The sequence below is a fragment of the Sinocyclocheilus grahami genome, unplaced genomic scaffold (genome assembly GCF_001515645.1).
Source record: "Sinocyclocheilus grahami isolate Dianchi unplaced genomic scaffold, SAMN03320097.WGS_v1.1 scaffold530.1, whole genome shotgun sequence".
In the NCBI taxonomy this organism is placed as follows: Eukaryota; Metazoa; Chordata; class Actinopteri; order Cypriniformes; family Cyprinidae; genus Sinocyclocheilus; species Sinocyclocheilus grahami.
Window position 1 is genome coordinate 1,311,371 of NW_015505709.1, and position 13,251 is coordinate 1,324,621.

At 39.0% G+C, this 13,251-nt stretch overlaps 2 protein-coding genes across 2 annotated transcripts in view; one reads left to right on the top strand and one right to left on the bottom strand.

The window, feature by feature from the left end:
• Positions 1 to 9,355: 9,355 nt before the first annotated feature.
• LOC107555306 (claudin-20-like) lies at positions 9,356 to 10,614 on the bottom strand. Its single transcript, XM_016238067.1, has one exon. It carries the CDS (start codon positions 10,530 to 10,532, stop codon positions 9,654 to 9,656), a length of 879 nt encoding a protein of 292 aa, XP_016093553.1. The 5' UTR covers positions 10,533 to 10,614; the 3' UTR covers positions 9,356 to 9,653.
• Positions 10,615 to 11,489: 875 nt separating this feature from the next.
• Positions 11,490 to 13,251, top strand: part of LOC107555289 (zona pellucida sperm-binding protein 3-like) — a 13,325-nt gene continuing 11,563 nt past the window's right edge. Inside the window, exon 1 of the mRNA XM_016238041.1 lies at positions 11,490 to 11,496. Coding sequence (XP_016093527.1) covers positions 11,490 to 11,496 — 7 coding nt within the window. The remainder of the gene's footprint in view (positions 11,497 to 13,251) is intronic.

Here is a 13,251-nt window from a genome sequence, read left to right on the forward strand (position 1 = left end):
GTGCTCTATGTCTCTCTCGGTGGTCGGAGAGCGTGCGCAATGGCTCAGTCTCTCCGGTCTCCCTGACAGTGAGAGGCAGCGCATTGCTGAAGCACCGGTCGAGCCTGGCCAGGCTCTCTTCGGCCCTGCTCTGAGATGATAAGAAAAAGGAGGACGAGGCTTTCAAACTTTTATGCCAGACGCCCTCTGTGCGGCCCCCAAACCCCCCTGCTACGTGATGTCATCATAAGCCACCGGTGCAGCGAAGTGAGCCCCCACCTTCTAAACCCTGGGGGGAAATGTCCTTCTCCATGGCCAAAAAAAACCCAAACCCCACTCCTTCCGACTCAAGATGCACAGCCACAGGGGGCTTCGAGTCCAAGTTCATGGGCGGTCAGCCCTCCGGACACCAGTACTGCCCCTCTTGTTCCTCCGTTCAAAAAACAGAGGTTATCTGTCAGCGGGGTCAGCCCCCTGCCAGTGAGCTCCCATTCAGAGTTGGCAGAGGCTTCAGTGTTCCCCGTGTTGCCCAGTGTGTGTTTCCCTGCTCCAGAGAGGAACATAGTGAGAAAAAGTGCACAAGCAGTGTCACCACACAGCTCCCTTCACTCATCTCTCACAAGTTCAATAAAGGCTTCGGCCCAAGTGTTACCCCAAAACACAAAAAAATCTATCGAATCACATGAATTCGTTAATAAGATAGAACATCTCTTTACAACCCCACATGTCGCCCCTATGTTGCCCACGAGATGGCGACATTGTACCACAAACGAGGAAACTAGCAGCTATAAGCAGTTCTCTGGTTTGTGTGGGGAATCATGTAACAGCCGAACCCCCCCCCCCCAAAAAATGCACAAAACAAATCTACGGCCTTGCATCTGCGAGTGTCCTGGTTAACAACAGCCATCATTGGACTGTTTCAGTAACACTACACCCACAACACAGTGAGTATTGATGAGACAAACTTTCCAAAACTCCGAACCGACCTGCTGTTTAAACCTGTTTAAACAAAAATGAATCCCAACCAAGTATGAAAACACCTTTTACAAACCAAAGCAAATGTTTTCTTGAAAGTGTGATCACTAGATCTTCAACTTTGCTCCTGGAGACGCACTATCCTGCAAAGTTTAATCCCAACATGCTTCAACACACCTGCCTGTGATTTTTCAAGTGATCCTTAAGAGCTTGATTAGCTGATTCAGGTGTGTTTGATTAGGGTTGGAGCTAAACTTTGCAGGACAGGGGGTCTAGGGCCCTGTTCACACGAACGTGGTTATTTTTAAAACCGCAGCTTTTTCTACATGGTTAGGCCATTCGTCCACATGCAAATGCAGCACCAGTTCACTGAAACTGAACATTTTTGAAAACGCCTGCCAGGGTGAAGATTTTCAAAAACTCCGGTTGCAGTGTTATCATGTAGAGTTTTTGGCTATATATACCTTATAACAATACCTTGTTACGTGTACTGCTTTTTGGCTAACCAAGACTTGTCATTTGCACTTACATATTGATGTGCTTTTGTTAGTTTTGATTGCTTCTATTGTCCTCCTTTGTAAGTCGCTTTGGATAAAAGCGTCTGCTAAATAAGTAAATGTAAACGTAAATGTTTTCCAGCAGCGTTCTTATTCAGGTTTAAATTTCTTTTTTTTTTCTTTTTTCCCCCAAGAGACAATCAAGTGTTTCTGACTGTACTGTGGGCTGAAGTATGGACCAGGTATGTAATCTTGCCTAGAAATTGTCCAATGTCCTCCTGTATCCCCCCCCCACACACACACACATACACATCTTATAGTGTTTTTTTTCTTGGGTTTTTATAGTATCCTCTGGAATCTACAACAAAAATTAAGTGATCTTGAAAGACACAGTTATTTTGTTTAGCTTTAGGATTACTTTGTCTCACCTCAGGTACCTTGAAGTCTGACATAACCGTTTTAGGATATATACAGTATACAGTGATTCTAAAACAGTGACTGCATAAGGTATCTTAGGTTACGTCACTCTAGTAAATGTCACAGCAGCATGGTTGTTAAAAATAACAGACTGTGACAATAACAGGTTTGAAGAGAGAGTCAGTGAAAATTCTGAATTAAAAAAAAGTACACAGTTTTATTGAATACTTAATATCACAATATGTCAGTAGAAGCAGGATTCAGTTAATGTTTTTTTTATATAATCCTTTTCAAAGGTGATGAATGGTGATGTTGGTTAATATTCTGATAAAAAAGTATTAAAAAAAGTTTTGCATTTCACACAAATAACTTTCACACAGTTTATTTAACCAATATCTGTAACATTTCATGCCCACGAAGAGGCAATACTTACTGAATAAAATTCTTCTTGTGTTTAGATAAATTTGTTATAACAAAGATTAACCAATTATTCAGCAAACGAGACATGTAATTAAAACATTATTAAATAGTTAATCAGTTAGATTTATTGGTTTTAGTGTAAAATATAACTGAAACTAAATAACTAATATTTGTTTTAAATCTGGAAGCTTCATCAGAAGTAGAAAGTAAATGCATGATATTTTTGATTATTGGTCTTGATGTACTGTGGTTTGTCATGTTCACAGTGATCCGAAGATCTGGCCGTTGAAATCACAGTCAGTTACGCCCTCTAGTGGATTCATCTGCACAGCTCCGTCTTCACCACTGGAAGCAAGACTGATCAAGAAACAAGGTCCATGAAGGTACAGCTTTTGTACTTCCAAGGACAAATTTGTCGTGGAAGACCTTTTTTAGTGTGGTAAAATGAGGCTAAAATATAATATCACAGTTTTTAATTAAAATAAATGTAATACTAAGTTGCTCAACTTCTGGTAGCAAGTCTTCCCTACTGCACTGGATCCCCTAACATTATTGGTGACCATTTTATTTATTTACCAATCATAATAATGCATCTCATTTCCTAACAAACCAAACTTTCTCAGTTAAAATAGGAAACTTCACTTCCTCTTTAGGCAATCTAACCTGTGGTGTTCCTCAGGGATCTGTTCTAGCACCTACACTCTTTTCTCTCTACTTCCCTTGGGGTCCATCTTTAGGAAACACAGTGTTTCTTTCCATTGTTATGCTGATGATATGTAAATCTATCTGCCTGTGAACTCTGAAAATATGCATGCACTTAGTTTATCAGCGTGTCTGGATGACGTCAAATCATGGCTTTCAAAAAATGTCCTTTTCCTGAAGTCACATGAATCGGAAGTTATTGTTTTTGGCACCTCTGAAACTACAGTCATGGCCAAAAGTTTTGGCAGTGACATAAATTTTGTGTTTTGCAAAGTTTACTGCTTCAGTATTTGTAGATTATTTTTCCATATGTTTCTAGTATACTGAAAAACAATGATAAGCATATCATAAGTTTTAAAGGCTTTTATTGGCAAAAATAATATGAGTCAATATTTACTGTATAGTGTTGACCCTTGTTCTTCATAACCTCTGCAATTCGCTCTAGCATGCTGGATATTAGCTTCTGGGCCAAATCCTAACTGATGGCGATCCATTCTTGCCTTATTAGTTCTCTGAGTTGATCACAATTTGTGGGCTTCTGCTTGTCCACTCGCCTTTTGAGGACTGACCACAGGTTCTCTATGGGATTGAGATCCGGGGATTTGCTTGGCCACAGATCCAAAATTTCAATGTAATAACCTTTGAGCCACTTCTTTATCACTCTTGCTTTGTGACATGGTGCTCCATGATGCTGGAAAATGCACAGATAATCACCAAATTACTCATGGATTGTTGGAAGAAGTTGCTCTTGCCGGACGTTTTGATACCATTCTTTATTCATGGCAGTGTTTTTGGGCAGAATTATGAGAGAGCCCACTCCCTTGGTTGAAAAGCAACCCCACACATGGATGGTCTCAGGATGCTTCACTGTTGGCACAACACAGGACTCATGGTAGCGTACACCTTTTCTTCAACGAACAATTGATTTTCCAGATGTCCCAAACAGTTGGAAGTGAGCTTCATCAGAGAAAATAACTTTGCACCAGTCTTCTGCTGTCCAACCCTTGTACTTCCTGCATAATTTCAGTCTGTCCTTGACGTTTTCCTTGGAGAGAAGTGGCTTCTTTGCTGCCCTTCTTGACACCAGGCCATTGTCCAAAAGTCTTGGCCTCACTGTGCGTGCAGATGCTCTCACACCAACCTGCTGCCATTCCTGAGCAAGCTCTGCACTGCTGGTGACACGATTCCGTAGCTGACTCCTCAGGAGGAGACGGTCCTGGCGCTTGCTGGACACTCTTGGACGTCCTGAAGGCTTCTTCACTGCAGTCAAACCTCTCTTCTTGAAGTTCTGGAAGATCCTGTAAATGGTTCTTTCAGGTGCAATTTTCTTTGAAGCAATTTCCTTGCATGTGAGGCCATTTTGTTACAAATTGATGATGGCTCGACAGATTTGTGAACAATATTTGAGAGAAATAGGCCTTTTGTGTACATAGAAAAGGTCTTAGGTCTTTGAGTTCAGCTCATGAAAAATAGGGGCAAAAACAAAAGTGTTGCGTTTATAATTTTGTTCAGCATATATTTGTGTATATGTGTGTGTATGTAAGCAAATTACTTTTTAAAACAATTATTAAGGCAACAAACTGCAAGTAACTACAGTAAAATACTGAAAAAAGCCAACTTATTTACTACATAAAATACACAAATGGTTAACAGTATAACATTTAATATTATGAATTGATTAAAAACTTTGAACTAATGAACAGCTAAATTTTACGGGATTATTTGTGGTTAGTGATGTTCGGTCCAATTCATTAAAATGTGTAATAATAAATATATTAACACAATGAAACCCAAATTAATATAGATCCAACATAAATGATGTATATTTTAAACAATACTTGTTTAATATCATCTAGATTTTGTTTACAACTTCTGAGAACAAAGAGTAATTATAGCCATTTAACATTACATTGTACTGGCTGTAAACACTTGCACCTGCATGGCTTAATCTTTGAGGGAAAAAAAACAGTTACCTGCAGGAACAACCAGCAAAAACATGTGCATGGTATATGAACACATGTATGTACCGTATGTAGTCAGTTATATTTTATACAACCTATGCAGATAAGAGGGGCTACTTGTCACGGTGGTTATTTTTGTTGTGTTATGTTATGTTTCCAATACTCGTTCAAAAATATAATTTCTGTTCTAGACTCATTCTCCTCTGTTTTAGTTTTTGGTGTTAGTTCTTGCCCATCGCAATAAAGCAATAGATGAAAAGTTGGGGGGGGGGTGGACTGTCACATGGTGGTAGAATACACACAGGAATTGATTCTGTTATTGCCTGCAGGGAAGTCAAACTCCATTTGTCAAAATGTCAAGTTGAGCACTAAAAATACACCACTTCAACATGGCACACCTGCAAAGTGACCCCTTTTAAATATGTTAGATCATTTAGCTCATTATGTGAGACAGATGGAGAAGCCTCGCAGGAGCAGTTCTCATATGCAGCCCATCTGAAATAACTGCGCTTTAGGATGTTTGCCAGTGGGTGAGCTCAACTGTTCACAGCAGAGGTCACTAATTAAATGATCTTCATATCTTACAAATAGCAGGTGTTTGCATTGTTTCATGATAAGTTCATATTGGTTGTCCTAAAGTATTTTATTTATTTTTATTTTTTTGCAATACATATAAATAAAATTGACAATAAATAAATAGATAATTCAATACAATTCAATTCAGACCATTCAGACCAGACACAAAGACCATTCAATTCAGTAATTAAACTACTGATTGAACTATTGATGTTTCAATCAAACATTTAGACATAAAAATACCTGATCTCAGCAAATGATTTATTCTTTTTCATTTATAACCTTTGAAACATTTCTGTTTATATATATATACTGGATATACTTTTTTTTATAAAGGAACCTTTTACTTTGATGGTACTCAAAACAGTTGTGCTTATGTCTGTACACGCACACACACACACACACAAACACACACACACCCACACACTCACACAATGTATATAAAACAGACAGTGAAAACAAGAAGATTTTAAAAATAATAGAGCAGGATGGATGTATTAAAATGTAATTATAAATATCCCTTCACACTCCAAAATTTTCTTAGTAAAATAATATTTAAATTTAATTAAGTTAATTATTAAATGATTTGATGATCACTTTTATTGTGGTGAGCATAATGCATCATGATTCAATGCAGTAAAATGATGATTTAAATAATAAAAAATACCTGCTGTATTATATTTAATGCACACGTGTTAAGAATTTTAAATAAATAATGTATAAAATGGTAAGCGAGTTGCTTAAATCAATTAAATATTCATTTTGAAATTATCTAAGCAAAAAGACTTTTGCATTGCGACATAATTATGGTCCTAATAATTATATTATAATAATTATGGTCCTAGAAAAACGCATATCAAATATGAGATATGTGGCTTTAAGGTTACATTTTGATTTGTGATCAGTTTTTTTCTTTCTTTTTAATGTATGAAACACCAAACTTCACTGCATTCATGGAAAGTGCCATGTAAGAAGAATAAAGACATTTATGAGGAACATAAATATGTAACTATTGCTGATCCCAAGAGCTCATGAACACAATGCGGCACCGCTTCTCTTCTTTTGATGAGTCTCTTACGCTCAGCATTTGAATTGTTGAATCATTTTCAGTGTCGTGATCGAGAATAAACAGTATCTCCATCTGTGTAAACAAAGCACATGTAAAGTAGCAGATGAATATGACAGCTGATTTAACCTTAGTCTGATCAGTAAGAGGGGGAAAAAGTGAAAAAGTGGCTGCACTGTGTGAAGGGCAGTCAGCTGTGTAAATGGAGCTTATTTGATGCTTGGTTTCACTCACGAGGGAGTATGCAGATTCCCATTTGGACGGGCCTGACTCCTGGCCGACGCAGCCAACCAAGACACCTCGCACCACACACCCCCATTATGAAGAGCCGTTTGCAGTCAGATCACGAACTCACAACAAAGAGGGAATGATGTGAAATAGAAGAGCCAGTTGTACAAAAAGTCATTGATGTGAACATTAGAATAGAAATTAGAGAACAGAAGGTGGTGTTACACTTGTTTTCCACAATCAGTACATAATAAGAACAAACTTACATATTCTGCTGTATTGTACAGGCGTGTGCTTTAATTAGATTTTATAGTTTCACATCATTACTGGCCACACGTCAGTTTATAAATTCACTAAATGAAGCCCTTATTTTGTCAAGCCAAACAGAGAATTCAAAATGGCAAATTTAACACAAAGCAACATTCAATAGTCAACATTCGCTGTGTCATGATAGAAGAAGAGTTTTTAGCAATAGATAGCAAGTATTTCTCCATCACTGTCTCTCAGAAATAATGTACATGTGCTGATATGAACAGACTCCTGGGGCTGTTCACACAACAAACCAAACCCAATTTCTGATTTATTTTGTGCAGTTTTTCACATGACTTTTTAAATGGGATCTGGACTGGGTCCTTTTTTACAGGTGACTCCTAAACTAATCCACATGTGGAAAACACCTTTCACTGGCATGTTCATCAAAGCGTCAGCACATTTCATAATAAAAATGAATATATCATATTTTGCTTTAATAGGACATTAGAAGAGTTGTGATTTCTATTAACATCAACATATATTTAAAAAAGATATATTTTTGCACTCTTCTGTACATTACTTTATATAATGAAATCAATTATTTTATTATTCACAGCAAAGGCTGATAAAAATAATTTATAAGATTAAAAAAAATCTAAATGTTGTGTTAGATTAAAAATGACAAGAATCACAATTTCAATCTGTTCACAACAGAATCACTTTGAAAAAGAAAATTCTGTTCACATTCAAAAAATAGGCAAAAGAGGAGCTGAAAATATCTGAATCAATGTGATAATTATACAACAGTTATATATATATATATATATGTCACATGATAAAAATTAGATTTGGGCCACATTCAACTTCAGTGTGAACATTTACACTGCAGTCCAAAAGAGACCATTTTTATTTTTATTTTTATTTTTGTCATTGAAGACTTTGAAACATTTAAAATGAAGAAGCATCAGAACAAAAAAAACCCCAAGAAAGACCATTTATTCTACACTATTTCTAGATAAGTGATAAGTAATCAGAAATTCAGATCTCAGATTATTGGACCCAATGACTATATCAAGCTTACAGTACATGCACAATAAAGTAAGACGTGGTCTATTGGCACTTTGTTTAGAAAATGGTTTTGTTGTTCTCTTTCATTGTCACTCTCGGCCATTGTGTCAGTTTCTAAGGCATTTTGTACATGCATATCAAACACAAAGAGTGGTATGTGTGCTTAAATGTGAGACAGAAATGAAAGCCAGAAAATGTCTTGCTGTGGCGTCTCTCTGGAGACAATAGGAGCCCTTGACCATCGTTACGACGGAAACAGCACTGAGAATGACACTTAGTATTAGCTTGAGTCAAATGTGATACATTATACCGTACATTGCTGTCTTCCACTGGCTCGTTGAAAAAAACATTCAATGGCTTGACTGTAAGTGAAAACAGCACAGCAATCAGAAATTACTGCAGATGGTTTGACCGAATTGAGATGTAGACCAAAGGTGTAATTGTTGCCCAGCGGGGGAGTCCGAAGCCACCGCTGAGATTTCTGTCACCTTGGTTCTACTTTTCGACAAAAGTGGAAACAGCATGTTACTGCGTCCTGTTTGCCCTAGAACAGGACCAACTGCACTTCCTGCAGGCACGACACACTGACGCACAGCATCATGATGATTGGGTGCAAGCCCCCATTACCCTTCTAGCAGGAGTACGAGGGAGGGAAGGAACGCTTATGTGTGTGTGTTGGTGTATCTGTGCCTGCTCGCAAAAAAATGAGCACTGTGCACCCATCCGTAGCGTACCTAATGGAAAAGCAAAGAGCATCATTACCTCAGTCGATCTCTGCTGCTGTGCCTCCCCCTCATCACCATTCTTTGAAAAATATGGACTGGATATGTCAAAATCCCTTTTCTGAAGGACACGCACCATTTAATGGACAGCTGATGGTGTGAGACATCCTCAGGTGCAAGCTTGATTATCCGCTCTGTGCTTTCAACTGCAAGCATTTTTGCGGCATTATTAACAGCATTATCTACAAACAGCATGCATATACTGCCTAATGTGTCATCTACAAGCTTCTGAATTCAAACTTGCTAATCACACATGATTCCAGTTACCAAAAGGCTGATAAAATTGCTTGTAATAGGACTGTCGAGAGTTTGCATTTTAGCTTGACTAGGTAATGAAATCATGGGACAACAAAAAAATGCTAAATTTTTTTTCAAACCAATGCACCTTCAGAACTTTCCTAACATTAATATCTTAAGAAATTCCCCTTTCTTATGTTGCAGTTTTATGATGCGTCACCATTTGGCCCCTCTTTGTACTTGTAGTTGCAATAAAAACCGTGAACCCGAGGATTCACAATCCTTACTTTGTCTGTTCCGGGGCTTTGGAAATACCTCCAATGCTTCTCTTGCTGTAAGCGAAAGCACAGATGAGAAGGGTTGATAACGGTATCAAAGTCATTATTCCTCCTGCTGCTCCACTGCTTTTCCCCTCCTCTTTATCCCGCTCACAAAGAAAGGCAGTCTTATAAGCAAGAAAACCCTAAATGCTCCTGGAGTCGATGACTGTTGTTTACACGTAGTCGTGCAGAATATAGACGGCCTTGGCATCTTGATTTCGGGCTCGGGATGGAGAGTGGTACTGCTTGTCATTCTCCAGGTTCAACCTGTCCGGCACCGACTTCTCTTGCCGACGATCGTCCGCTTGTAGCTTTTCCTGGTGTAGTTTCTCTCGATGCGACTGCTCTTGTTCTGGCGGTTCAGTCTGGCTCTGCTGTTCGCAGAGCTGCTGTTTTTGTTGGTCGCGGGTCGGCTGCTCCTGGCGCAGCTTCTGCTGCTTTGGCTTGTCGGGGTGGGACGAGCCCGAATCCAATGGACCGCCTCTTCTTCCAGGACACGATAAGCAAAAGATTACGCCTGCGGCTAAAAGGAATCCTGCCGACACAAATGCCACGTACACCGCTGCGCCTGGCTCGTACTTGCTGCTTTTAGGCACTTTGGAGTCCATAAACGTAGTGATGACCTCATTGGTGAACCAGGATGCAGGCACCAGACACAGGACCCCTGCTATGAGGAAGCAAGCCCCTGCGGAAATCGCCGTATGTCCCTTAGAGCGATAACTGCCACCCCAGCGAGTACATTTCAGCCCTAGGGCGGCCAGACAGAGTCCCATTGTCGCCATCATGCAGGAAAGCACCATAGTGGTGCGTGCAGTCTGGAGATAAGCCGGCAACGCCAGCACCGAGTACTTAAGCGAGCAGCTGAAGACTCCGGTGCTGTACCAGGTGCAGTCCATCCACAGTCCCTGCATCTGCGAGATGGCAGTCATGATATTGGAGCCCACATCTGCACTCACCTTCCAGTTGGGTAGCAGTGTGGCCACCGTGGCACTCACGACTCCCAGTACCGCCAGAATGAATGCAAACATTTGCATGGTGGAAGACGGCATCATCGGTCCCTGACTTTTCGTTCCCTTCCCCCTGCAGCCGTCCCTCTCACCTTGCAGTGGCCCTCGGTGCGCTGCGTTTCCCTATCAGCCCAGCGCAGGACCTGACAGCAGATAATTCCTCCGCACTGGCTCCGCAAGGCTGCGATAAAAACGGAATGAGAATTGAACTGAGTGAACAAGCGTGACGGTCTGACAGATGAGGCACGGTGTCTGATGACTGAAAGGGAAAGCCACAATTTTTTCCCACCCTATCCTCATTTGGGACGTTTATGTTTTAGTGCACCCTGAACCAGTCAGCATTTTGGGGGGAAGTGACTTTGAAGCGTTGTTGAAAGGCTAATTGTTTTTTAACTTCGCCGCTGCAGAAACACCCTTTGGCATGATGCTGTTACAAGAATGCATAAAAACGGCACATAACCGCTGTAAGGTAGAAATTTAGCCAATTATCTGGGCCTGTTTTGTCTGAGTTAATTGATTTTTTTTCCTTATCTGTGCAAACCATTTGACAGCTTGGAAATTAGAAAGGGAATGAAAATTACTCCTATTTTTTGTTGTCCTTCAAACTGTGATTAATCTCATGAATTGATCAAGACAAGTGCATTGTGAGAGTGCATTCTGTTTCATTCATCTCAGAACAAACAAAAACCTTTACTTACCCTTTCACTGGAGCACTATGGTGTGTCAAGCAGTTCTGGAGAGATTTCCTCTAGCTGCTGAAGAAAAGAGAAAGAAAAGATAATTGCTGTAAAAACAAGCAAAAACTACTGTAAAACTGCCTCGTTCTTTTTAAATAACATCTCCTTGGCAACCCAGCACAAGTCTGAAAGCTTTTCAGTGTCCTATAAAAGAACCCCCACTCCTTCCCATTGTGGGTGACTGGATGTGATCAGTAATCACTGTACCGCTGGACTCCTCACTTGAAGGTCATTCAGTCAGAGAACACAGAGTATAGGGAATGTCATGCAAGGTAAAATGCAAGGAGAGGTGATGAAGATAATACTTTTTTGCAGCATAAAAACACATTCTGCAACTGGAAATCAATTCTTATTACATGTGGCAGGCAATTATCTATGGCTGCACTATCATAAGGCCAGTAGAAATAGGTTACTGGTGTGATTCATTTTTGATAAGTAGCAAAGGAGGAAATTGCATACAGGGCTGCTACAAAGAAACGTTCTCTGTCACTATTTCTGCTGCTGTCAGAGAAAGCTGCTAAATGGACAAAGGCAGTTCTTTAAGTATAACCTACAATAAACATTTATGTTTAAATCATGTGTAATGCCGTGTTCACACGGCAGCAATTTTATCGCTGGAGGTCACCGCATTGTTATTTACTAGTAGGTGTTCATAGCGCTGGATTCTCTAGTGTTGCTGCACAACTGGCTTTTGAAGATCTGATAACAAATTAGATGTATTGCCTGTAAAATAAAAAGGAGACATTCTATTTTGACAATGCATCAATTTTATACTAACAACTACATCATAATGACATAATGCAGGGAAAGTGTATGCAAACTGCAGCAGTGCATAATAATTCATATCATGAACAAGATGAATAATTAAGAACTCACTCAGAACGCCCAATAATTTGATGTACCTTTTTAAGTATCATTTTGTTTTATGTCACTGTATGTGGACAGAGACAAATCATGTAAATGAATCTTGTCTACACTTCAGTAAAGTATCTCATATTAAATAAATCATAAAGTAGTCTATATGATTATGCTTTCTACTGTGTGTGTGTGTGTGTGTGTGTGTACCCTCAAAAACAATACAATTAATGTGTTCATGCTACCAATGTCAGTGAACTATTTATTTGTCTCATTCCTCACTTCTGAGCACAGCGCATACTGTACAAAGGGCACAGCATCAGAGTATTATAATGTTATACACTGAATTTTAAAATGTTTGCGTCATTGTGTCATTCAACAAACAAGCGGTCTTATAGTAAATGTGACACTGCAGAAATAAATCCTTGAAATTTCTCATACATACATTTTTTTTGATGGTTAGTTTAGAAATGTTTAGAGTCTGTATTGTGCGCAGAGTGAATGAGTCTCCTTCGCTGAGTCACAGGACTGAGCATGTGTACTAGCAGCATGTTTAGCCTCTAGCTGTTTGCAGAGCGTGGGAAGAGAACATGGAAATGTACTTTTCTCAGGGGGATGTTTTTCACTCACCACAACTCACGTGTTGCTGCGCATAAATGCTTCTTTTCTTTTTATGGTCATCATATAATCTGTAATTTAGATGCACTTATTAAAGCTTAAACTAAAGATTTAAACTCAATTTTCAAGCTAAAGAATCAGCTGTTGAAAAAGTTGATGGGGAAAAAATATAGATTATTGACTATAAAACATTTTATTATTTAGCAGTTACTAAACACCAAATGAAGGTAAAAATGACTTTGGTGAGTAAATAGAACAAATACTCACCAGTCAGATTGTAGTTTTATTAAGAGTTACAAGATTACATGTTTTAAAAAATGATTGTGATTTTAACAGTAAAAGACTGTAAAAATGCTACAGTAAAAACCTGTTAACTGGTTAACAGTAAGTTTCCATACTATATTCGGTGAATACAGTAAAATACTGTTAAAAATACGTTTTTTGGAAGTGAAAAAGAAAAAGTCATACGGTATTTTATTGTGTTTAGATTAAGTCTGTAAAACCTAAAATGTTGCTACCGTATTTTTTACGGTGAAGTTCTGGCAACCACAGCT